At 49.9% G+C, this 24,361-nt stretch overlaps 9 protein-coding genes across 9 annotated transcripts; 3 read left to right on the top strand and 6 right to left on the bottom strand.

The window, feature by feature from the left end:
* Positions 1 to 233: 233 nt before the first annotated feature.
* CNBC5600 (hypothetical protein) lies at positions 234 to 1,237 on the bottom strand (the record flags this gene model as incomplete). Its single annotated transcript, XM_771249.1, has 4 exons — positions 234 to 659; positions 708 to 922; positions 980 to 1,100; positions 1,151 to 1,237. 4 exons carry the CDS (start codon positions 1,235 to 1,237, stop codon positions 234 to 236), a joined length of 849 nt encoding a protein of 282 aa, XP_776342.1.
* A 2,348-nt stretch (positions 1,238 to 3,585) lies between these two features.
* CNBC5590 (hypothetical protein) lies at positions 3,586 to 6,140 on the bottom strand (the record flags this gene model as incomplete). The annotated part of the gene is made up of 10 exons (XM_771248.1): positions 3,586 to 3,709; positions 3,769 to 4,266; positions 4,316 to 4,482; positions 4,541 to 4,693; positions 4,753 to 4,978; positions 5,036 to 5,180; positions 5,249 to 5,635; positions 5,690 to 5,770; positions 5,836 to 5,870; positions 5,932 to 6,140. 10 exons carry the CDS (start codon positions 6,138 to 6,140, stop codon positions 3,586 to 3,588), a joined length of 2,025 nt encoding a protein of 674 aa, XP_776341.1.
* Positions 6,141 to 6,680: 540 nt separating this feature from the next.
* Positions 6,681 to 9,566, bottom strand: CNBC5580 (hypothetical protein; the record flags this gene model as incomplete). The annotated part of the gene is made up of 8 exons (XM_771247.1): positions 6,681 to 6,866; positions 6,924 to 7,061; positions 7,116 to 7,841; positions 7,892 to 8,251; positions 8,314 to 8,439; positions 8,492 to 8,834; positions 8,885 to 9,051; positions 9,114 to 9,566. 8 exons carry the CDS (start codon positions 9,564 to 9,566, stop codon positions 6,681 to 6,683), a joined length of 2,499 nt encoding a protein of 832 aa, XP_776340.1.
* A 733-nt stretch (positions 9,567 to 10,299) lies between these two features.
* CNBC5570 (hypothetical protein) lies at positions 10,300 to 11,787 on the bottom strand (the record flags this gene model as incomplete). Its single annotated transcript, XM_771246.1, has 4 exons — positions 10,300 to 10,543; positions 10,601 to 10,908; positions 10,957 to 11,728; positions 11,777 to 11,787. 4 exons carry the CDS (start codon positions 11,785 to 11,787, stop codon positions 10,300 to 10,302), a joined length of 1,335 nt encoding a protein of 444 aa, XP_776339.1.
* Positions 11,788 to 12,026: 239 nt separating this feature from the next.
* Positions 12,027 to 13,948, top strand: CNBC5560 (hypothetical protein; the record flags this gene model as incomplete). Its single annotated transcript, XM_771245.1, has 8 exons — positions 12,027 to 12,089; positions 12,139 to 12,313; positions 12,363 to 12,687; positions 12,746 to 13,109; positions 13,168 to 13,346; positions 13,403 to 13,689; positions 13,746 to 13,859; positions 13,923 to 13,948. The coding sequence occupies 8 exons, from the start codon at positions 12,027 to 12,029 to the stop codon at positions 13,946 to 13,948; spliced, it is 1,533 nt and encodes a 510-aa protein (XP_776338.1).
* A 426-nt stretch (positions 13,949 to 14,374) lies between these two features.
* Positions 14,375 to 18,290, top strand: CNBC5550 (hypothetical protein; the record flags this gene model as incomplete). The annotated part of the gene is made up of 9 exons (XM_771244.1): positions 14,375 to 14,545; positions 14,638 to 15,585; positions 15,638 to 15,754; positions 15,806 to 15,913; positions 15,967 to 16,390; positions 16,437 to 17,059; positions 17,498 to 17,773; positions 17,811 to 18,070; positions 18,131 to 18,290. The coding sequence occupies 9 exons, from the start codon at positions 14,375 to 14,377 to the stop codon at positions 18,288 to 18,290; spliced, it is 3,087 nt and encodes a 1,028-aa protein (XP_776337.1).
* Positions 18,291 to 18,482: 192 nt separating this feature from the next.
* CNBC5540 (hypothetical protein) lies at positions 18,483 to 20,234 on the bottom strand (the record flags this gene model as incomplete). The annotated part of the gene is made up of 5 exons (XM_771243.1): positions 18,483 to 18,623; positions 18,677 to 18,892; positions 18,948 to 19,689; positions 19,751 to 19,867; positions 19,930 to 20,234. The coding sequence occupies 5 exons, from the start codon at positions 20,232 to 20,234 to the stop codon at positions 18,483 to 18,485; spliced, it is 1,521 nt and encodes a 506-aa protein (XP_776336.1).
* A 180-nt stretch (positions 20,235 to 20,414) lies between these two features.
* Positions 20,415 to 21,968, top strand: CNBC5530 (hypothetical protein; the record flags this gene model as incomplete). The annotated part of the gene is made up of 7 exons (XM_771242.1): positions 20,415 to 20,543; positions 20,605 to 20,662; positions 20,725 to 20,861; positions 20,939 to 21,061; positions 21,129 to 21,238; positions 21,304 to 21,433; positions 21,498 to 21,968. The coding sequence occupies 7 exons, from the start codon at positions 20,415 to 20,417 to the stop codon at positions 21,966 to 21,968; spliced, it is 1,158 nt and encodes a 385-aa protein (XP_776335.1).
* Positions 21,969 to 22,121: 153 nt separating this feature from the next.
* Positions 22,122 to 23,676, bottom strand: CNBC5520 (hypothetical protein; the record flags this gene model as incomplete). Its single annotated transcript, XM_771241.1, has 2 exons — positions 22,122 to 22,161; positions 22,223 to 23,676. 2 exons carry the CDS (start codon positions 23,674 to 23,676, stop codon positions 22,122 to 22,124), a joined length of 1,494 nt encoding a protein of 497 aa, XP_776334.1.
* Positions 23,677 to 24,361: the final 685 nt, after the last annotated feature.

Below are 24,361 nucleotides of genomic sequence, written 5' to 3'. Positions count from 1 at the left end.
CCGCTCCACAAAAAATGCGTATACACGACAACTTCCAATATTAATTCCCTTCATCTGCGAACTGTTCAAATAAAAATAATCAAATTACTTGCATGCTGTATGTCCAATCATCTAATGTATCACCATTTATAATAAACTCCTTTCGACTTTTCTCAAGATACCGGACTATCCAAAAATTAAAAATTAAAGACGAATCGTACAGGGGAAGTTATACAAAGCATTCCTGAGCATGATCAGAGACGCTCCTTGGTGGGTACGCCAGAGGATACAGACTCGTGGTCGTGCACGACAGCCTGCTTCTTCTTGCCAAAACGAAGGAGACCAGACCACCACAATAAGCCAGCGATGACGGCGAAAACGAAGATAGTGACTGAGGCGCCGATACCACCACCCTCGGCGGCACTGAGCTTAGAGCCAGACGAGGAGCTAGAGACATGAGGGTTGGTGGAGCCGCTGGATGTTGAAGCAGTTCCGGTGGTACCGCTAGAGGTGCTTTCGGAGGTAGTGGTGTTACCGAGGTGAAGAGACTCCTCAGAAGAAGCAATCTCAAGCTCGGAAGTGTAGTTGCCACAGACGTACTGCTCGTCGGTAGTAAAGCTGGTGGCCGAAACGAGACTAACATCGGCACACTGGTAGTAGTAGGTGTCGGCTCCATCAAGCTAAGTCCTTGTCAGTCGCTTGTTGAGGTCGTTTATCTTTTTACTAACCTGGTAGATGACCAAAAGAGTAGCGTTATCGCCCTCAGCGAAGCCCAAAGAGGAAAAATCGGGAGCATCCTGACAATAGTGTCCGGCAGCGATGTCGAGAATGGAGTTAGAATAAGTGCTGAATGAATGGAACAGGGTAGGATCGGATTCAGATGTCCAAAGAATGTTAACATTTGTAGCATCGGTCTGTTGAATCAGGGCAACATCACCACCGGCTATCATGATTATTTTAGCTGCTGTTGCATTGAAGTGGTTAAAACTTAAGGACTCACACAAAGGGTAAGAAGTCCTGTTGACCGGGTCGAAACCACCACACGGAGCTTCAGAGGCGGTGGAGGCTGAGAAACCACGAGGCTCGGGGAAGGCAAAAGCGACGGGACTCGTGTCGAAGTCCTGTGTATCGATGATCAGTCACCAGGCTAGGTGGAGGGTGCGAAACTCACAGTGATTGCCGCCCTGCGTTGAACACTGATAGCAGAAGCCGCAGAGGCAGCCATGGCAGCGGTGAATGTGAAGCGATTAAAGATCATGGTATTCTGTGTGATCGTTGTAGGCTTAACCTTTTTAGAGATGAAATGTAAAGCTGTCGCGATATCGATGAGAGTTATTCATTTTCACCTTCTTATATATACCTCTTTAAAAGGTAGAGCTGATGCTGCTGACTCAACCGAAGGACGTACCCGCCCAATCACAGCAATAGACGTGTATCGGCCGGTGGTTTTTTTCTCAAATCGAATGCGAATCACATTCATTTTCCTATTGGTTTGCGATGTCGGGAGTCATTTGTACTTTATTTCCAAGAACCTTGGCCTACAACTCAAAGTCGACATAGTCACGTCGAAAGTAAGGGCATGAGAGGATGAAACTTCATAGAATATTACTGCGGTCGCTGAGAATTCAGCCGAAGGAAATCAATGTTCTTGGCAAAAGTGGAGATTTGTAGGTACTTGACTCTGAGGTTCATGCAGGAACAGGAGAAGAAGACGAAGGCACGCCGGAAATAATATTACTTGCTGCGTGGATGCATGTGACATTAAAGCGGAGGCACGGTCTCCCGCTTATCTGATAGTAGCAGAAGGACCTGAACGAGCGGCCGACAGGGTTGAAAAGCCCTTGGCAGGAACGGGTGAAGAGATAATAATTATGGTCGGTCGCGGTGGAGGTTGCGAATGTCAACTAAGTCGGCCGATGTTGCATGCAGGGACACATGGAGAATGAGGACGTGGTCCTGCCCCCCTGATATTACTACGTACCAATATCTATCCTCACCTCAAGTTAAGCTTCAAGAAACTACCCCGATCTGTCCTCCGGTAACGCGAACTGTAAGAATAGGCAGTTTGCATTCCTCCAAAAGCTGCTAGTACCGACGACCACCGACGGATCCTATGAATTTTTTAATCCAGCACATAGACCGTAGTAGACTTTCCTGTATGCCAGACTCACTGTGGTATAATAGCAATCCCCCAATAAGAATGATGAATGGTAGCCGCAATTCATCACAGGCCCTGAAAGGTACGACATATCATCGGCAAACAATCATGGCAGCCGATGAACGAGGATCCCCCGGACCACTAATTAAGTGCTCCGTCTATGCGCGATATAATATATCGTATATAGCTATAGACAATGGGCAACAGGAAGCAAATTCTGTATGGGAATTTCCGCAAACCTGTCAAAATTGACGTGTTTGATTGAAAGTTGCCGGACAGGCCCTAAAAAGTTGTGGATACCAAGGAAGGTGAGGGACATCATGTAGATTGTAGCTCATAAAGATGGACGAACGAGGTACGTAATAGTTGCCAGTGGTGCTAGTGCTGAAGTTTATCTGATATCTTCCACTACCACGTGAAACGTTCGCTCGATGATCTGTCGAAACCATGGGCGGCTCATCCAGGTGGATTTAACCAAACAAGTACAAGTCTTTCATAAGCGCTTCTTCTATTTGGGCTGATATAGATATTATTATTGGAGTACCCCATGTCTCTACTAGTCTTTCATTCATCAGCTAGCGACAGTTCAGTCAGCCTGAATACTAACAGTGACCTGCAAAAGAAAAAAGGAAGCTGCCCGACTTTGTCACTGAGACTATGGTTGACGAGATTGCCATGTAGGGCCGAGACTCCTGGACGACGGAAAGACTGGAAAAGCGCGAAGGCAATCTCGAGACCCGAGAACTGATGATGGGGACTGGCAAGGTTTCTTTTTTGTTCCCTTCTTGAGGTCGGTTTTCGAACATGGATAATGCAATAATCGTACATGATGGGGCGATCTCTTGATCTTGAAACGTCAGAAGCGAGAAAATAGGTAAATACAAATATCAGATGATTGACACAATTGGGCGAAGAGGGACTCGCGATTAAAGAGGATCTTCGACCCCTTCTTCTTGTGCATATGAAGACGAGAAAAAAATTGACATAAGCTGCGTTTATCACGTATAAACGAAAGAGCCTCTAATGATTGGATAACGGAGACAATATGTTGTATATATAATATGCATGAAGTATAAAAGGGGAATCCAAGGCTTGATAAAATTAGTAAATATAACATTGGTATTTGTCTACTCGCAGCAACGTGGGGAGGATCTTACTTCCTTACATCGGATGGTGTCTACTCGCAAGGTTCCAACACGCACTCGCAACTCCTCCGAGGTCAAGCAAGTTCAGAGAGAGGTAAAATCAATATACCAGGAGGTTGGCAGGCGAAGAAAATAGTGGCAAGGACAGAACATCTACTTGTACTGGCCCGGAAGGATGGACAGGAGGACGGGCTATTTTCGGGGGGATGGAATGAACATGGTAATCTGGCGATGGGAGATGAAAGGACAGAGATGCGTTGATCAACCTACGGAAGCACCGACCACTATAATTACAGTCTACCTCTAATCGTGCATAATAGCAAATAGCCTGAATTCGGTTCCTCCCATGGGATCAAGCGTGTCCTCAAGTATCTCGCAGGTAAGCGTATGTTTCCCCGGTTCCAAACCGACTGCTATCTCTTTCACCCTATCGTTCCGCAGCAGAATGAGCGGTCGTACTATACAAATACGACAGTCACAACTCACATTCCCATATTGCGCTTGTCCAGCTTCCACCAACCATCAACTCTCTGGCCGCCATCTCTATCATCATCGATCCAACACCACACTGACCCTAGCCCGAGCTTCGCACTCCGTTGATAACCAATGAGAATTGAACCACCTGCTTGAGGGTTTTGTTTAGCATTAGGCTGGGAGATGTAACGTCTGCCTGGCAAGGTCGGCGAGGTAGGACGTGGTTGATGGGATATGGCAGAGCTCCAGATTTTGCGCAGGCCTGCCGAGCGGTGGGCCAGGGAACCACGAGGGAATTCTTGTTCGACAGGCATGTCGTCTTCACCCTCAGTTTTGTGGACTTGTGAAGGCGTTTCGGCGGTTATATTGTCAGCGCCATCAAGGAGGAATGCAGAAGGATCATCTGAGATCAAGGGTTCTTGAGGCAGAGATATAGTAAAGTCGAATATAGCTCTGGATCCGGGTTCTCTGGCAATGAGATATCGTTTTTCTTTCCAGGACCATTCCGACCTTTGTAAATGTGTGAGCAGCAATAAAAGGAAATGTAAAAGGAACATACCACCCATGAGATCCTTCTGCCAAAGTTAGACCTTTGTAGGTTCCTTCACTAAAGTCATCGACGAGACTGGATACTTTACCATGCGTTTTGCCCGAGTTTTGTGACCGACATACAGGGGCATGGCGCATATCTGCTTTATCTGGATTGAACAGGCCTGTCAAGGTGGTCTAGCCATGCAGCACATGTTCATGTCAGTAAGAAAGAGCGAATTGTAAAAGTACTCACCGCTGGGACGTCCATGATTCTTACTGTAGGTTTTTTAGGCGTGGATGTAAGTCGACTAAGTGCGCTAAGGCCATATGACGTCGAACGATCAATCTGTTCATGCAGATATCTGATAACAAGCCCCGCAGCGAGAGAGTGGCCGATTGCCGATATCTGCTCGAGAGTGAGTTCGTGGCGTACGAAAGTCAAAGGTAGGAGGGAGAGCGCCTCACATGCATGACATCGACTGGGACCCCTCCCCATTCCTTCACTTTCGGATCGCCCATAGCTACGTCATCCCCCGTTCTAAACCATCTTCTCATCTGCTGCTGAGGATCTGCAAGAATGCGAGGGAGGACAACGTCTCGTATTGAGAGCGATGGCACATCATAGAAGGAGAGGACATCATTGTGAAAACTAGAAGACGAGAGTAACGACGGGAAGAGGGTAGTGAATGTTCTACGATGAATTTGTTAGCAGCAACAATGAGGTTGGATACAATGGTAGAGTACACACTCAATATTGATGACGGCGGGTTTGTTCTCCAACTCTAGCAAACCTCTTACCAAGTGCTCATACTGGCTAAATACATCAAATTCTAGCAAGTCATTGATTCCTAGTTCAAGTAATACTAGGTCAGCATCTTCAGGTATATGTTCCTCTGAGAAAGGTATAGGGTCAGATCTATATTTTATACACTCGCGTTTGCTAATAAAAAGCATTACTCACTAAAGCACCAACCAAAGTAAGCAGCGCCTACGCCGCCTTGAGCGCCATTGATGAACCTATTGTCGGGGTTAGGGAAGGTCTCGTTCAACCACTCAAATATCTGCACGTGAAGGTTTTCATGCGAGTAAAGAGTGCTGGCCCCCAAGTGTACAAGTGGTGCGATAGGGTGAGAGACATTCTTCCCTTGATTTTCCTCGATAGCTGATCCGGTAGGTTCGAGCTCAGATTGAGCAGATGAAGGTATTACCTCGGTAAGGTCAATATTATCCTGAGGACTGTCATCTGGGACATCACTGGGTCTGACCGAGTCCCCTTCAGAGGATCGGCGAAAGGTATTGTGGACTAATTGGGATGACTTGGGAGGTGTGAGTCCACGGCCTTTTGAGACTGAAGTGAGTCATTAGTGCTGAAAATACAAACTCATATCCTGTAAACACATACCACTACCACCAATAGATGCTACAGTGAATGCCTTGCCGGAACGAGCTTTGTCCAAAAAAGCTTGTACTCTTGCGCTTGTCCCTGAACGAGAGTCGGCCACGGTTTCTACTCCACTGTCTCCACATGTCACAAGGAAGCAAGCTTACCTTCATGTTGTAAGGCTCTTCTAAACTCCCATTCTCTACCACACGTTTTAGTATTATAATTAGTCTCAAATTCGCTGGTGACGAACGCACACTCACCTCATGGCATCCTCTTCTGCATTTCCTGAAAGTCTTGACGCAGAGACCCCAACATTGGCACCAGCTTTTTTAAAAATGTCAATCATATACCCCCGACTCTCATCATGACTTGCAAACGACAGGAACAGTAGGCCCAATATGAGTAGGAGGCATACAAGTACGAAGATGGGTTTAGGTAGGCGGTAGGGGCTGAGTATTGGGGAGAACATCACTGGGGCGAAATGGTTGGTATCAGCAGCGGGATGGTGTGCTGCTATTGGGGTATATGGTGTGCTTGCCGCACATGTAATAGATATATGGATTATAGAAGCAGGTGTACTGAGGCGGATGTGGTGATAAGGAGTAAAAATCCCCCAAACCGGAGGGCGATCACATGGACGTTCTGAGCAATTGTCTGAGTCAGGGGAGCCAAATAAACCTTAAATCACCAACTTTCTCTCGTCAATCGTCGTTCCTGAAAATCACTTTTTCGACCTTGTTCTGGATCTTTTGTCACATATTCCTGAGCTTTCCATTCTGAGATCAGGTCCCTCTTCGCTTCTCTTATTACAAAATTAAGAAAGAGAATCGTATTTTGTCTACCCCTAGCACTATTTTCTGCACTTACTCGATACCTATTGTTGCATAATTTTGAAAATCATGAAAAGTTCATATTATGCCATGTTAGCTCTACAAGATCATTGCACGGTGTAGCCATGTGCACACCGTGCACTCTCATCCAAAGCACTCCTTCTAAGCTTCAAAAAACTTTATGTACTCTTCAGCGACACCTCGCTCAGCACCTTAAACGCTTCCTTGTAGGCATCCAACAGGGCTTTGACCCTTGTCCGTTCTGAAACAAGCGCTTCGTCCTCGAATAGCAGGTCGGCGAATAGTTCGGGCTTGTAGAGCTGAGTGACAAGACGTTGTTGGATCGCGTCACGAGAAAAATTGACCTGGCAAAATGTAAGCATGGTGGAATTGTTGAGCAACTTAAAGAGGATGTTACTTACCAGCAAGTGCATGATCGCCTTGGGGACCAGATCCTGTATGGTTTGCCTTGTGATACCAAAATAGCTGGCGATCAAGGATCGAATCAAGGTAGTTTCCATTTCCTCTCGAGGAGTGAGCTGCATTTCGTCCCCAGTTGTCTTCCGTTCATTAGCCCGACAATTCATTGGCACAACTTCTAGGATTCGACTTACAGCTTCGAGATGCTTTCCCAAACTCTTCATGTCGAATGAAGCACTGTTCTCAAGACGTCCGCCCCTCCTACCCCCAAGGTCAGGCAACAAATCCTTCTCTCTCTGCTGGGGTTGGTACTGCCCCTGTGCATGATGCTGCATAACGTGGCTTTTGCCCAAAGCTCGTTGTACACTACCAGCATCCTCCCCTGCGCCGTTACGTCCGCCGAGGAAGTAGTTGAGGAAAGTTTCCTTGGCAGTGTGGGGTGAAGTACCAGCCATGTTATGCGCAGATGCCGCGCCGAGTAAAGCGTTAGCCCCTTGCCTTGCGCCGGAGGTATGACCAGAATGTGACCCAGAGGCTGTCCGGATGTGCTTTCTAGACTTGGTTTCTTTCCCTCCGAGAGCTGTGGTAGGCCGCCTAATATCGGGAACGGAAGCAGAGGCAGACCTGGGATGGGTCACGTAACCATTAGGAGCGGATGCTTCAGACTCTGCCTCAGACTCTTCATCGTCCACTTCACTTGTAGCTTCTTGCACCTTGGAAATCTGAGTAGTGGGAGGGGCACCAGCTCGTGCAATGGCGGCGGAACCGGCAACAAAGTCGGGGTGATTAGTGTTGATATAAGCCGCTTGGATGGAGATTAAAGAGGAAACGTAATCAGAGGTAGGGCCAAGACGCTCGCGAAGAAGGTCGGACACAACCTCCACAAGCTGTGTAAGGAGGCGGGGGAAGCGTTGAAGTTCCTGCATATCTTGTAAGCTCGTCTCTCGGCGAAATTCAGGAAGACACGCACGGGGCTGGTACAGTTGTGACAAATTTTCATCAGCTCTTCGTAGACTAACTCGACACATCTCAGACTTGGAGCTTCGAGCAACTTGATCTGTGGTTTTACCAATAAATCGAACGCGACCTCGGGGACGAACAAGCTTGGTCTTGGACCGGTCGAGTTTCGAATCGCAGTCCTGATGTCTGCAAGTGAAAGATTGTGGGCGGGGTCAATGCCTTGCAGGGCGTGTCCAAAGACTTCGTTGAAGATGTAGTAGACGCGAGCACCTCCTGAAAGTTCCTTGGTAGAGATTTCAAGGGACGTTCCTTCAATAGAGGAGACAAAATCTTTTGAGAACTCGGTCATAAGTTTGAGAATGAGAGATCCCTATCACACTAGATCAATTCTCTGCACACTAGGCCTAGGCCTAGGACTTAACAAAGACGTACACGGTGTTGCTCGCCAAGGAAAGTGGCATCACCGAAAGCGTTGAGCTCTTGCTGAGTCTGCCCCATAAGAGTGTTCAACCTAGCCTTCATGTCCGGCAATTTCTCCCGGATATGGTTCATCAAGACCTGAAACCATATCAGCTTTCGGCAATTTCTTAAAAAACTTCTATCAACAAACATGATTGAGAGTCTTTGCAAGATATTTTGTCCCACATCGGTGTGCAATGTTTCTATAGACAGGGTGTGTCCTGAAGAACTCTTCTTCCTTCGCCCTGGCGTCCTCCATGGGGAGATTTTCATTGATATCCTGCTGACTCCTATTCACCACACCCACGAAACCGAGTTTCAGTGGGTAAGTCCTGCCAGTAAGAATGTCGAGAGCATTAGTACCGGCATCCATAAGATCGAGCTTTGTGAGAACACCAAGTGTACGAAGGCCACGAGGGTCTACGGAACGGGCCAACTTTAGGGCGTCAGAGTTGGCAAGGTCAACATTGGCGGGCGAGACCGCAAGGATTACCCTACAGAAAAAATCAACTTGATGGAATGGCGAGATCGGCAATACACTTACGCGTTGGGTTTGGAGATGTAATCAAGAACGAGATTTTTGATCTGCCTTTCAATGTCAGTGGGCTGGTCGCCCACAGGCACCTTTGTAAGACCGGGCAAATCAACAAGAGTCAAGTTGAGGACGCCAGGACCATAAATCTTGAGGTTGATTGGAAGCTTGGAAACGCCCTAAAATTGCCAGACATGTCAGCTGAAACCTACTTTTTGACATCTACCAGATGAAAGCGCACCTTGTTTTGACCAGCAACCCTGAAAGTCTCTGCCTCAATTTCTTTACGGATTTCCTCAAAATCGGTGAACCTCCTATTAATATGCAAGAACTCTGCATACTCTGCTCCAGTTCCCTCCCCCATAGATCTGCCACCTGGGCGCATGACACCTGCTCCAGCTGTAGGTGTCTGGTCCAAATTGGGTAAGTATCCATCATCAATGTTCTCCAGCGTGCGTGGAGAAGAACGAGGAGGTGTATGAATGAGTTGAAGTATGAGAGGTCGCCTGGTGACGATACCCGACCCTCGAGGCAGGAAATCTCTACCAACAATAGTTTCCAGTACGGAAGACTTTCCAGAGGATTGGGACCCGACGACGACGATTTGCGGAAGATCTACCGCGTCGCCCCCAATGGCGTTGAACGTATCCTGAAGCTTGTTGACAAGGGCGATGAGATCACCGTCCATTGACATTTTAAATGAGTTGTGCAGTGTTTTGCAGTTAGGAAGGACAGCTATAGAGATACAGTAGGGGCAGCGGAGCCGAGGTTAAGGTGCCGAGGAAGTAGTGTTGAGTGCGAATGCTGTGGGAGCGGGGTGCTGTTTCGTGGATCTGGCAGTTAGATATACAGGATAGTGGGAAGGGAAGATGGAAGAGATGGACGAATGAAGAAAAGCAGAATGGACCCGCCCGTCAAGAAACCAACACGAAGAATCCAGCCTTTCCTTGCCGGAGCGTGTCGTCACCAGACAGTCGCGGGCCTATTATCTATTGGGCTTCTGGCGCCTAAAAGCACTGCTTTATGATTCCGTCCCACGTGCCTGACTGGTAGTTGTGCCATTCCTATATCATTCCTAGACGCTACCTACTCTTATTTCCTTCTTCGTACTCTGTTCGCTCAAAACTTTGCCGCTTCTACTGATCCGGATTAGCTGGAGTACGGTGGGTATTGCGGCACAGGTGGGTATCGTGGATTATGACAGAAGACTACCCAAAAACCATGATGGATGCACCAGAAACACCACTTATTATATTAATTAAAAAGGCAAAGAAGCAATTCGTTCTGGGGAATGCAATTGAAAGCCATCTTAGCACGTATATTGTCAAATTATATGCACTATCACTAGTGCGACGGATCTATGCGCACCAGCGAAACCCTATAATGAAGAACCACCAAGAGCCGCACTGCGACCATTTCCCCTACGTTTATAGCTGACTCTGATCATCCACAAAAACCCTAACTTCTCCGCCGCCCCATCGCTCCATAACACCACGTCCGCTCTCAGTTGGTTGGCTAAACGCAACCTCCCCCTTCTTTGGATCAAATGTGCAGCCATAGACCGTATGTTCGCACGCCACATCCAGGAGTCGAGATGATAGTGAGTGTGAGCGGTAAGAAGGGGTCGTGTAAAGACGGTGGATACCCAGAGGGGTTGGCAGTGGTGTAGGACTGCGGGGTCATTTTGATTCAGCACCATAGCGATCCTGGAACACAAGGATGACTCACTCGCAAGTGACACTACCAAAACCACCAGTTTCAATAGTTTTGCTCTTTTCCGTTTTCATTTCTCCCTCCTTCAGCACCTTCATAGCCCACTTGATTCCTTGGGCAACCACGACACTAACAACGCGTTCCTTGTCCTTGTCTTTCCCGAGCTTATTGTCTGTAGGATCGAGTTTGATGCGTTTCGACGAGGATGGAGGGGGAGGAGGAGAATGAGTGAGGAAAACGAAGACTTTACACCGGTTGAGGATTGCAGGAGGGAGAGGAGGGGCTGAGAGGACACGGTCGACAGTGGATAGGATCTCCACAAGCTACAGACACTCGTTAGATACGCAGCTGGTTACATTGAAGGGACTTACCTTGTTTCCGCCAAAGCTTCCATCAAGAGCAATTATCCTACCTCGTCTTTTCCCGCCAAACTCGACGTCTTCCTGAACCACTTTCCATCCTTCACCTTCTCTCTTCTTCATGCCTTCCCATAGGATTCCACGCAATACTCTAGCATGGTGCGTGACATGAACACCTTCATCAGGACCGCCGCGGACGAAAGACATGCCACACGTAGGACACGTGTGAAGAAGGGGAAGATGGGTAAGATGCATTTGTGCCATGGATCCTGTTTTTGCCTTAACATTGCCACTTGTTTTTGCATTTGAAGGCTGTGGTGTCTTGAGAAAGCTTGCGATAGTAATGGGACGAGACGGACCGAAAACCTTTGGCTGCTTGGGCTTGACAGCTGATACCGTCATGCTGGGTTCAAGCGGTCTTTTCTTGGGTAAAGACGTGAAGAACCCTTTCAAAGATGACTGTACTTGCTTCTTTTCCATTATAGGATTTCCCTTAGCCCTTTGCTTTCCCTTGCCTAGTAAGTCAGCTACAATCGAAGGCTCTGGCTGCGACGCGTCTTGTTCGTCCATGTCGTCGTCATCTTCGCTGGGCAAAAACAGAGGGCTCTTGGCTCTGGTGCGAATCGGACGTGGTGGAGAACTTCCTAGTGGGCTGTCCAGCCGGTAGGAAAGTGGGGAAGAGGAACGGTACGTGGATGAAAGAGCTGGAGGAGGTGACGAAGGGTCGAAGAGGGGTGAGGATGCGCGTGGAGGAGCTTTGCCGTAAGTGCGGCGAACGGTGGGCCTGTGAAAGCGTCAGCTGGCGGATTAGGTGGAATTGTTAGCTGCTCACTTTGCAGACATGAGATATTATAGAGGGTAAAGGGAAAGGTGGGAGAGAATCAATCATGATGTTTCGACGCGCCGAGTTATGATGAGGGGCAGGCACGAAGCAGGTCAGTCGCGACGCGTGAATAAATGGAATTTCTGTAAAAGTCACGTGACTGCTTGCAAACCCACGTCAGCCATGTCCGATTGATGGCCGAAGAAATCCGGGAGAGGAGCCGCTGCTGCTCTTTTTAAAGACCGGCGGCTCGCTGCACATGACGACTCCCACAAAGACATCCAGTCTCAAAACCACCCAGATGCTCGCCCGATCACTCAGAGTACGCTTCCTTCTCTCCTTTCGTCCCCGCCGTCAGCTCACTCCTCCAGCTCACCCGTACTCTTCCCCGTGTCTCTCTTGCTTCTCGCGGATTCTCCTCCACTTCATACATCATGGCAGAGCAAAAGTTCAGGAAGGAGAAGGACACTTTTGGTGACCTCCAGGTCCCCGCTGACAGGTACTGGGGTGCCCAGACGCAGCGAAGTTTGATGAACTTTGACATCGGTATGTCTCTGGGTCTTCCGTCGGGGAAATGATAGCTAAGCGAGCTCAGGCGGTCCGACTGAGCGAATGCCTCCTCCCCTCATCAAGGCCTTTGGCGTCCTCAAGAAGGCCGCCGCTGCTGTTAACCAGACTTATGGCCTCCCTGCCGAGGTTGCCGAGCACATCCAAAAGGCTGCTGACGAAGTCATTTCTGGCAAGCTCATTGACGAATTCCCCCTCGTCGTCTTCCAAACTGGTTCCGGCACCCAGACCAACATGAATGTGAACGAGGTCATTTCCAACAGGGCCATTGAAATGATGGGTGGTGAGCTTGGCAGCAAGAAGCCCGTTCACCCCAACGACCACGTCAACATGAGCCAGTCTTCCAACGACACGTGAGTTTTTTTCTGTGCTGGCCATAGGTTGTTCTTCTTGCTGATTGGCCATGTGTAGTTTCCCCACCGCTATGCACATTGCTGCCGTTGTTGAGATCAACGAGCAGCTCCTTCCCGCCATGAAGGAGCTCCACGCTGCCCTCAAGGCCAAGCAGGACGCTTTCGAGAACATCATCAAGATCGGTCGAACTCACTTGCAGGATGCTACCCCTTTGACTCTCGGTCAGGAGTTCTCTGGTTACGTCACCCAGGTTGAGAGGGGTATCGGCCGTGTCGAGGCCACCTTGAAGAATTTGAGCATGTTGGCTCAAGGTGGTACCGCCGTTGGTACTGGTTTGAACACCAGGAAGGGCTTTGACGAGAAGGTTGCTGCCGAGATCTCAAAGATCACCGGCTACGACTTTGTCACTGCTCCCAACAAGGCAAGATCTTACCCAGTATACCCCTTCAATCGCTTTGCTAACATGACGGCTTGATTAGTTTGAGGCCCTTGCCGCTCATGACGCTATCGTCGAGGCCTCTGGTGCCCTCAACGTCGTCGCTGTCAGCTTCATGAAGATCGCCAACGACATCAGGTACCTCGGATCTGGTCCTCGATGCGGTCTCGGTGAACTCGAGTTGCCCGAGAACGAGCCTGGATCTTCCATCATGCCCGGCAAGTGAGTACAACTTGCTCTGCACGCAGCTTCAGAGACTAATCATTTTTTTTGTCTAGGGTCAACCCCACCCAGTGCGAGGCCCTCACCATGGTTGCTGCCCAAGTCATGGGTAACAACACCACCATCTCTGTCGCCGGATCATACGGCCAGTTCGAGCTCAACGTCTTCAAACCCGTTCTCATCAAGAACCTCTTGCAGTCTATCCGACTCTTGTCTGATGGTGCCAGGAGCTTCACCAAGAACTGTGTCGTCGGTATCAAGGCGAACGAGGACAGGATCAAGAAGATTATGAACGAGAGTTTGATGTTGGCTACCTGCTTGAACAGCACTTTGGGTTACGATGGTGTGTCTTTCTCCCCATGATCATAACAGAGTCATGCTGATGTGCAACGGTGATAGACGTCGCCGCCATCGCCAAAAAGGCTCACAAGGAGGGTCTCACCCTCAAGGAGTCTACCCTTGCTCTCGGCAAGCTCACTTCTGAACAATTCGACGAGAAGGTCAGGCCTGAGCGTAAGTCATTATTATAATGTATTGCTTGGTATAGTATATTTTGCTGATCCATTACCACTCCAGTCATGTTGGCTCCCACTGACGCTTAAACGGAGAACTTTTTTTTCTGGGTAGTTGATGCATTCATTCATTCTGTTATGTTGGTACATGGCTACAGCAGCAAAGGGGAATGAGTTATGACGGCTGTTGGAAGCGTTCGTCCACTAAATACATAAATACATACTGGACTCTTGGCTGAACAAAAGGCCGGTCCGCGGTGTTGACTGCGGGGCACCGGAGGAGTTGATTGTGTTTTTGAGCACATTCTCCTTCCTCCTTTCCTTCATTCACAAACATATCCCCTCATCCTCTATTCCATTCATTTCTTCTTCTCTTACATCTCTCATCCTTCGTTGCCATCGTCATCACAGGTTGAGGTATACATATTCAAAGCCAAGAAATACGTCTATTTGTCAGAAACCCCAAATCGCGGTCACTACTCCACCCTACGGTCCTCATCCAGGACCCAACGAAGAATGGAAGCCATCTGTCCGGTCGGCGATCAATATCAAAACAACGATTCTCTATCAGATTCAGAAAACTCGCCAGTGAATAACCTCCCCCCTCCCCCAGAGCCATTTCCTGTAGATCTCCTTTCACAGAACGTATCAAGTTCTATAGGCTCGAGAGCAGAATCGGATCAGACTGTAAGTGTCTGGCGTTCTCTGGATCTCGGATTTGAGAGAGGATATTTTCGTGCTGTATTGGGGCTGACAGACTTGTTTTATCTCCATTGAAGCTTATCGTCAAACACCTCCGCTCTGTGCAGAGATCATGTATCGACGCTCTTTCAGCTTTACTTCCGGATCATTTCGCGCAGAGTGGTGATTTTGATTGGGATCCGACCTTGATTGCTGATTCGGATGATCGGCTCGCACGGGCTTTAATGGAATTGCTAGAGGTGACTTACGAGCTCGAGGATCTTACTCCATCACCAGCTGAATCCGCTTTACAAGAAGAGCGCGGAGAGGAAGTAGTCATCGGGGACTCTGGGTCTTTAGAAAACCTTAAATCCCAACTGGATAAACTTCAATCGGCTCGCGTGGCTTCTCGTCCTCAAACCCCAATCATAGGGACGTATTCAGATGCTTCCGCCATTCACCCAGCGATTAGGATAGTGAGATTGGAGTTTTCCTGGGCGCGATTAGAGAGCTTAAGTTTAGCTGTCGTTGAACTTTCCCGTCAGCGGTATCAGCAGTCAACAGAAGATAGGGAGACCTCACCCCCAAGCTATGAGACGTATCATAATGGTAGTCACGAGCTCCCGCAATACTCCGAGGTCAACTCACACGGCTCTTCCGCATCTGTTTCGAAATTGGCTGATTCGCCGACGGCCAAAGACGATTTTACATCTCGCTCCTCCCTCGAGTCTTCCAGAAGTCGGAGGCCTGCGGATAGAGAAAAGATGCTCAATGAACTCGAAGCTGTGACATCTGCTATTGAGCGACTGTATAGTATATCTCCACAATTATCGAATCAGAGGGTTGAGTTTCGACCCCTTGCCCGTTCATCTACGGAGGGGCGACATCACCAAAACAATGAGACCGTGGATTTGAAGGTAGATGAACGGGTGGATGAAGGACAAAAAATGAAAGAGTTGGACGAGATCTGGTGTCAGTTGCAGGGTGCAAAGAAAAAAAGAATGGAGGATCAGAGGGCTGGCGTCAACACCTCACAATCTCGGAGTGTAAGTCTTTGCAAACATGTTTGTTACAACCTTGGGTATTGATGAAACTCAGAAAGAGAAATTTATCGCTCGATTGATAGAACAAGCGGAGAAGCGAAGGCTCCCATGTCAGGATAGTGAAATGGTTGCCGTCGATGGCGAACTTGCCAAGGCGAGAGAGCTGAAAGATGTCGGTATGACTTTCGCTCCTTCAAAAAATGCCTGCTGACCTCATGAGCAGAGAGATCATTTCCTGCGAGGCCTCATTGAACGATCTGCAGATCGGCGGTTCGACAACCAAGATGCTGCTGCTCCAGCAGAAGATAGAAGCGCGGCCCGTCTCGCCAAGGTAGGCTTATTTCTCTAAATGTATTACTAAAAGCTGAACTACGCGAGAAACAGCAACAAGCTCTTATTAGCGCACTCGTTAATCATACCCAGGCGACTAGACTGTCATCTCAAGATTTTCCGCTCACTTTAGAGGACAAGTTGGCCGAAAACCGGTCCGCTTTCGTCAGCCAGCTCGTGGAGTATTCCTCTGCTGGGAGATTATACGACCAGGATTCTTTACCTCCTAGCCCAAGAGAAGACGAGAATATGAGAGTCGGCGAAGAGAAAGACCCGATGGAGATTGTCACTGTGAAGGATTTCCTTGCCTCGAGTCGACCCCCAGTCCCGCAAAATAAGGCAGATGCCGGAGAACCAGCGGGAAAAAGGGAAATGTCAAGCTCTGAAGGAGGAGGGAAACGGAGAGTTGTGTCCAAGATTGCAGGAATGGTGAGGAAGGGTAGTGTACATTTGGGATTAAAATCCACATTCTCCCCGGGTGGGTTTAGAATCTTCAGTGGGGGAACATAAAGCTGATGAATCAGACGAAAACAACGTGACATATGTGGTTGAACACCAGGAGAATCTCAGAAGTCTTCAGGTACTGGTACACGGCATTGGCATTTCTTCGAACCTCGAGCTTAATATCCAGACTCTTCCATCGAGCTCTGGGTCCACAAATACTGCTGTCATAACGTCTAAGAGGGAACCTTCGCTATCGATTGATGTGGCACTGCCGGTTTTGGTATACTCTGACCAAATTACGCCGCTTGTGCCTCAGTCCCTTTATCAGGAAGCGAAGCTCTCGGCGCTGCCGACACCCCCAGCATCTAATGCGTTGATAATTACCCATGCTCTTTCTGCCCCCGATTTCCGTTCTCTAAAGGCAACGGTACTATGTTGTGCCATATGTGAACGTCATCTCGCCAGCCTTCCATTCTCTCAAGATCCTAAACAAGCGTACAAAGATCTGCCATCAGATCATTGGGCAGAGATGATTGATATATGGATGTGTCACGATGATCCTGCCTTTACGGCGAGACTTGCAGGTATGACGGAAGAAGGATTCTGGCCCAGAGATGGTGGTGTCTTAGTCGGGGGTAGTTATCTGCTGGTAGAAAAGACGAGTGGTCAATGGGAAACTCTTCGAATGGGAACGCAAAAGGAAGTGAGTCAATCGATTGTGCTCTGATTATCCACTTTTCGCTATATATACCATCATTCAAATACTCGCGGGCTAGCAAGAAGGCCATCGTCCCGTTTCCATGGGCGGCTTTTCACTTTTGCTCTTTCATCTCGTTGCTCGATCAAGGAAGAAGCTCTTCAGCAAGTTTCACCTTTCTTGAGCAGTGATCCAGGTGAAAGAACAGAGTGTTGGGCACTAGCGATCCTCCCACGTCCCGGGAGGAAGCTTTTTTGGTTGATACAACGGTCCAAGAATAAGACAATCCATCCTCGAGTTGATCAAACCTTTGATTTGCAAAGAATTCGCGAGCAGAGGCTACACGCGAGGTTACATTCCCAAAATGATCATTTGTGGCGTTATTGGCCGTTTTGTTTGGTTATAATCATTGTATGCGGCAACGGCAACTGACGGATCTAATAGAATGAAACCTGGCGCCTTATCAGTTGCAAGTGTGGAGAGGTTGTAGGTAAACAGCGCATAGACGATGGAAAGCCGGGCAGCGGGACTTTGAGATTCTCCAAATGGGCTATCGGCCTGCTAGACGATGGCAACGACGATGGCGAGATAACTCGATTCCCTCTTTCAGTCTTTATTGTCTCCGACATGCTCGAACTAGCGCAGGCTCACGCAAGTTTCCGATTCATCATTTCGGAAGAAGAGACCGGCGTTCAGAAACTCTATGCAAGTACTGAGTCTGTACTTCTCATGGATGTCAGGCTAACGACGGATGTAGCTTTGGTTATTCAACGCCTCCACATCTGTATCGTACTTCAAGCCTACCCCTACCTCTGCCCAAACGTCACCACTCCGCTCGTCATTCACTGTTTGTCAGGCCTCGGAGAAGAGAAGCGTAAGGTCGCGTAGATCTTCAACAGCTAGTTCGATCAAGACCAGCAACTCTGGGGGAAATGGAGGTAGCGCCAAGTGTGATGGCAGAGGCAAGACCATCAAGGCTGTAAAAACTATGTACAAAATTGTTGACGAATCCACCAAGTAAGCTCTCTCTAGTGATAACGTGCGATGTATAGGCTGACAAGTGTATAGTATCGATAGATTACCAGGTTTTGGCCCTGGTGGCCAAATTGAACACCTGACCTATTCTCGCGAAGTCTGTTCCAGGCTGATTGCCACCTTGAAAGAAAGCACTTTAGTTTACCCCGCCGCCAGAAGGTCGATGGGTGCATTTGATGTGGGATTCTTGGAACGTGCTTAGTAGATATTTGATTCCTTTGTGGGTTTTTGGTTTTAATTGCTCTTTATGGTCACGACTGGACATACGGACATGGGACGCCTATTTACGATGGTCATATATTCATTTGTGAAATGGTTTTTTTGTAAAATGAGTAAAGCTTCTGATCTTGTATCCATGCAACATCCTCCTTTTCTTCTTTCTTTTTTTCCTCTACTATGCACTTTCGCCTGCAAGGTTTTGTACTCTACGCAGAGCAGCCAGAGCCTCTCGCTTGCCTTCAACGAAACCTGTCTCCCGCGAGGCTGCAAGGGCCTTCTTGAAGAGATTCTGGGCTCCTGCATAGTCCTTTTCCATCTACATTTTGTTAGGATCTCTCTTGATTTTCTCGCCAAACCGATGTCACTTACTTCGGCGAGCATCCCCATATTGTGTAACCCCACTGCCCGTGCGCGTTGGCATACGGCTTCTGCAGCCTCAAGCGGCGTGTCCTTGAACGATCCTCCTTCTGCTTCTGCAAGGGCTTGTTGGGAAAGTTGCAAGGAACGAAGCGACCATGAGCGAGAAACCTTGAGTGATTTAGGGGTGGGAGGATGAAGGGCATGAGAGGAGACGGTCGTCATCAACTACGATCCGGCAAAAGATTAGCGGTCGTATTGTATATGCAAGTAGCAAGCTTACCATTGCAGCCTGACATCTATCCCTCATGGGAGGGGTCTCTTTGCTTTGAGGTGGTAGCAGCAACGATATAGCCTGCAACAGCAGTTGCCCAGCCATATCATACTGCCCCTTTCTCGCATAAACTTCCGACAAACTCTCCATAGTCATTCCTAGTCCCCGCTTGTCAACCTGGCCGCCTTGGTCGACATCCTCAGGATTATCACTCGGCAAGGCATCGGGGAGGGAGACGTCACGCCCAAGGATGACCGGTCCTTCTGTGGATGGGGTTGGCGATGAACCAGGCAGGCCGAGATGCAGCATAGAGGTAAGTGCAGAAGAAAGATAGTATTCTGCTGCGTCATCCCATGTCTTGAACATTTGTCCTGTACTGCCCTCTCCTAGAGTTGACGCATAGGTGGACCCAGTTGGCGAAGAAGCAACCTCAAGAGCCAGCTGTCCAAGCTTTTGGTAGAGACCGATCGCTCGCACATGGTCCTTCTCGGTCAATCTATACCCCTCTCCGATCCACTGCCCACCAGGTCCACCGCCCAGAGCCGTCGCCTCTGGCAATGGCAGAATCCCAGGACGTCGAAGAGGATCAGGACCAAACATCTCGAGGGCTGTACGCAGCTCCACAAACGCAGAAACTCGTTGGCGTTGGATTTCGAGGACATTGGCTAATTCAACGTAGATGCCCGATATTTTGAGGAGAGGTTCAGGCTGAAGTGCTGACGGGCCCAGCTGCAGAGCGATTTCGAGTGCCCTACAGGACAAGCAGTGCATTAGAAAGAGGTGATAGGGAGATGAGAGAAGTGTGAGCTTACTCTCTGAAAAAGGTCTCTGCTTTACCATAATCTCCTCTCAACTTGGCCTTGAGCGCAGCTCTCAAGGGTTTACGGACCTCCTTGGGCCAGGTCGTGAGGGTTGAATAGAACTCTAGCCTAATAATGCAGAAGCCTTGATGTAAGCGTTGTCCTCGTACTGAAGATAGACTGGAACATACAATCCATAGATTGTAACCAGTGCTCCGAGACCTGCGAGGCCGGAGAATATCCAAGACACTTTGAGCCCCTTCTTTCCCTCTTTAGCACCCTCGGGCTTGGGTTCAGTAGATTTCGGATCTGGTTCTTTGTTTTCTGCTTTCGGGTGTTCGTTGGGCTGCTGGGATGTCGATTGGTACCTTTTTGTGGTGGCAAGAAGTGATGGAACAGCGGGCGAGAGGATGGGCCGGATAGCTGCACGGGAGGTGAGTGGCTGCCTGGTGGCTGCTGCTGAGCGCAGGATGGCTGCGGGAGTTATCCTGGGCATTGTTGCGGGCGAACGGGGTGAAATTAGAGAAATAGAGAAATAGAGGAGATGTAATGATTTTTGTGGATATGCCGGAATAGTCGGCTCGACACTTTTTGTTATGTTCTCTCCTTCGTTTGTTGTTTTATTTCTCCCATTCTTCCTCCTCCCTACATATCCCCCATTACCTCGCCCCTCGCCATGCAATATGTCGCAAGTCCCCAGGAGTATCCCGATACTCCCAGCCAATCCTCGACCTCGGCCAGAATTCCCTCTCCAAGAGCTTTCGATGTTGTGACAGCGTACAGACGAGCTTTGGAGGATGACAAGGTGTGTATTCGATCTGATTTGTAAAACTTTTTAGTGGTGGTGCTGACTGCATAAATACAAGGTTCCCCACCCTATCGCTGCCATCTTGGCCCTCGTTGAGCTCATGGAGGCTTCCACGGGTATGACTATTTTCCACCATGTACGATACCGATCAAGATACTGACCATGTCGCATATTCCAGCTTCCACTGTAACTGGTCTCGCTTCCGAACTCACCGTTGGTCGACAGGCTTTGATCAATACCCAAGCGAGTCTTGGTGTTCGAGCAGGCTGTCAGCTGTGGGAAAGATTCTTTGCTCTTTTTCCTGGTGTCGGCGAGGTAAGTCTATATATATTTTTTGGGGCGTTGGTGGGAGTTGGATCAAAGCATACAGGGCTGACGTTTGTCTATTTTAGGATTTCCCCGCTTATAAAAAATCACTGATTTCACAAGGCCGTTCGTTCTGTGCCATTACTGCTCCTCAATGTCGAGAGAAGATTGCAGAGCTGGCCGTTGGTTTCCTTCGTGACGATTGTGTGGTATGTGTCTCCCGAGTCATTTCTCCCAACAAGGCGGCGGCGTGCATGCTTGCTAACCAGGATACAGATTCTTACCCACAGCTACTCAAGGACAGTCATTCAGACAATCTTGAGAGCACACAAGCAACACAAGAGAATACGTGTCTATGTCACAGAAGCCCGTCCTGGGTGTCTTGGGTAAAGCATTATCGGCTTACCGGCCGTGTTTGTGTGTGACAGATGGCTGACGAAAATGGCCCCAGGATGAAAACACACCAATTCCTTACTGCTAACGGCATTCCTTGTACTGTTGTACTTGACAGCGCTGTTGCCTATGTGATGGAGCGTGTCGATATGGTGCTTGTTGGATCAGAAGCTGTTGTCGAGAGTGGTGTATGTCGTTTTTTTATAAAAACCCATGCTTCCATCACAAACCGCCGCTGATTCTTTTTGGTAGGGCCTCGTTTCTTCTGTGGGGACCTACCAAGTGGCTCTCGTAGCCAAAGTCATGCAAAAGCCCTTTTACGCCCTCGCGGAATCATATAAATTCCTTCGTCACTACCCTCTTTCGCAAACCGACTTGCCTATACCAGCTTCTTCTGACCGGCCCGCTATCCCTCTCGAGTTCCCGTCCACCATTCCTGATACCCAGTTCATCCCTGGTTTCCTCTCGCGAGGCAGCAGCTTGACTCCTCAGTCAAGAAGTCCTCAAGCACCGGCGACACCCCCACACGCCGTCGGTGGTGGTGGTGGTGTAGACGGAGGAAAGAAATATGAGAGGATGGAGATGACGAAAGAGATGGAAGAGATTAACCCGATGGTGGATGTGACGACCCCAGACTTGATTGACTTTATTATTACCGATCTGGGAGAGCCTTTAAGCCCTACGTCTGTCAGTCAGTACCTCGTCGCGCAGTTCTCTTCATGAGGTTTTACGTCAACGTAGCGGGGTCGTATGCATGCACGTATATAAATGACTAGGACTGTTAAAGTGTTCAAAAATCGTCGTATGTTACATTCTGGAATCGTTGAATCTGTACACAGACATTCTCTAAGAACAATAGTAAAGACAAACCCCGGTCTACCGAACGGCACCATTCTTTTCATCTTCCAAATACGCCCTGCAACTTGACTATCAGCATACAGTGTTCTTGGAAGAGGGAGAAGGGAAAAGGGGCTTACCCTAGAGCCTGCATCTGGTCACCACCGTATCTGTTCAGATACGCTCTCAACACGCTTTTTTCCACATACGGCAGCACGTCTGCCATATACTTTACGTCCTCTCCACTATCCGCCACTGTCGCTGTACCCGAGGGCGGCGGCGCCGAGGTCTTACCCACCAACCTCACGCTATCCATCGACGCTCTCAGGTTCCGCGGGGGCGACACGACCGAGATTCGAGATGGCGCGGCGGTATCCAAACTCGTCCGGCCTGGGGGCGTAAAACTACCTCTTGCGCCTGGTCCTCGTGGGCCGAGCGGTCGGGGTCCCATCGGAGATGGTACGGTTTGTACTCTGGGCGTATGTGATCCTGATCCCGATTGGGGCGAGCTCGTCGCCGTCGCCGCGCTGTCTGGTTTTTGTGGACTGGCAGACCGAGGTGCCGAGATGGGTAAACCTCTGACATCCTTCTTACTCGCACTGCCGCCCAGATACCCCCCCGGCGGACCTAACGACATGCTCATACTTTCCTTTCTGCTGCTTCCCTTTCTGATCGCAGAGAAAAAGCCACCGCCGCCGCCGCCCCCGCCGCCGCCCTTTTTGCTGGATGTAAAGCTTGATACCGACTGCATCGATTGAGACGGTTTCAAACCGCCTCCCCCGACAAGGCTGCTACCCCCTGGAGACAGCTGGTGGTGGTAGTTGACTTGGGCTTGGAGTTGCGGGTACGGCAAGTTGGGAGGCAAGGCTGTTGGCTGGTCTGCCGGATCGATCACGCGTTGTGAAATTTCTCTGGCAGTGTACGAATCCGCACGCATCGGGAATTCTGATCCTGTCGAAACGTTTCTCGGATGCGGCGAAAGACCAACGGGGGGGGAAGAAGACGGCGGCGCTTGGGTTTTGGACGGGGCATGGTGGATGGGTCGGCGATGCGCTTCGGCAGCTGCGGCAGCACACCACGCTTTCAAGCCCGTTTCTGCCCTTGCGATTTCATTGATTGCGCGGGCGTACGCCAACGCGCGGGCGCCGGCGGATTTATGCGATTTGAGGGCGGATGTGGACATGGACATGGCAGGTGGCCAGGGATGGGCGGTGGGTGAGTGGAAGGATAGGGTGGTGGGTGAGTGGGTGAAGGGTCCAGCTTGGGACGAGAAGGGGTTGTTGGAAGTGGTTTCTAGTTCCGGTTGGTGGAGTGGGAAAGAGGAGGCTATACCGGCACCCATCTCTGTCGGTCCTTGTACCGGCGGCGGCGGCGGCGGCGACGTCGTGGAAGATAACGATGCGCCTCTTGCCGGCAACGAGGTAGGTGTCATGGGCCCCTTGTTGACCACTTCTGCGGCAGGCTCCAAGCCTTTCGCCTTGTCTAGCTCGATCCGCATATCGGGCTTTTGCTTTTTACCCGGCTCTCCCACCATGGGCGGCGGCGTATCTCGCGAGTCAATCAGTCCGATTTCGTCGATTGCGCCGCCCAGCATGTCAGTGAGCTCTGTGATGGAGGATGAATAACTCGGTGTCGCGCCCCGTGAGGGCGATCGATCGGGACGTGCCGGGGTGCCGGACGGAGGGGAGGATACGGGCGAGTGAGGGGTGTGGGTGATGGTGGGCAGTTGGTGTGTGCTGGGCTGTGAGCTGGACGGGGAGGTGGACGGGGAGATGGATGTGGGTGACGACGAGATGGGTGCGTGGCCCGGTTCACTGGGCAGATTAGTACATGCTTTTAGCAATGCAAAGACTTACGCGTGAATGCTGTCATCGAGAAGGCCTGCTAGATGAGTCGCACTGCTGGGGACCTTGGCCGGCAAAGTTCGCCTGTTCCGCCCCCTGAGCGTCTCTTCCCAGTCCTTGTTTCCGTCGGCGCCACCGAAACCCGACGTGTGGGCGGGTGCGCTCCTGGGCGTATCGCCGACCGGTTCGAGCACGGGCAGTGGCTGTGGGGGTGGAGACCCGGGGCTCGAGGAGGCTGGAACGACAAAGTGGGGCGGCCTGAGGTCGGGGCGGTCGTGGCAGGGGGCAGCGACGGGCGTCGTGAACTCGTCGGGCTCTGGCTCTGTGGGGGGGCGGTGGCTGGAGCGGGAATCGTAGCGGGCGGAGGGGAGCGAGTACTCGCTGGCGGAGGACTTGCTGGGGGAGGGGGAGGGGGAGGGGGAGAGGGAGCGGGCG

This window comes from Cryptococcus neoformans, chromosome 3 (genome assembly GCF_000149385.1).
Source record: "Cryptococcus neoformans var. neoformans B-3501A chromosome 3, whole genome shotgun sequence".
NCBI classification, from domain to species: Eukaryota; Fungi; Basidiomycota; class Tremellomycetes; order Tremellales; family Cryptococcaceae; genus Cryptococcus; species Cryptococcus deneoformans.
The sequence above is the reverse complement of the archived record's forward strand: the minus strand, read 5'-3'. Positions and strand labels throughout refer to the sequence as shown.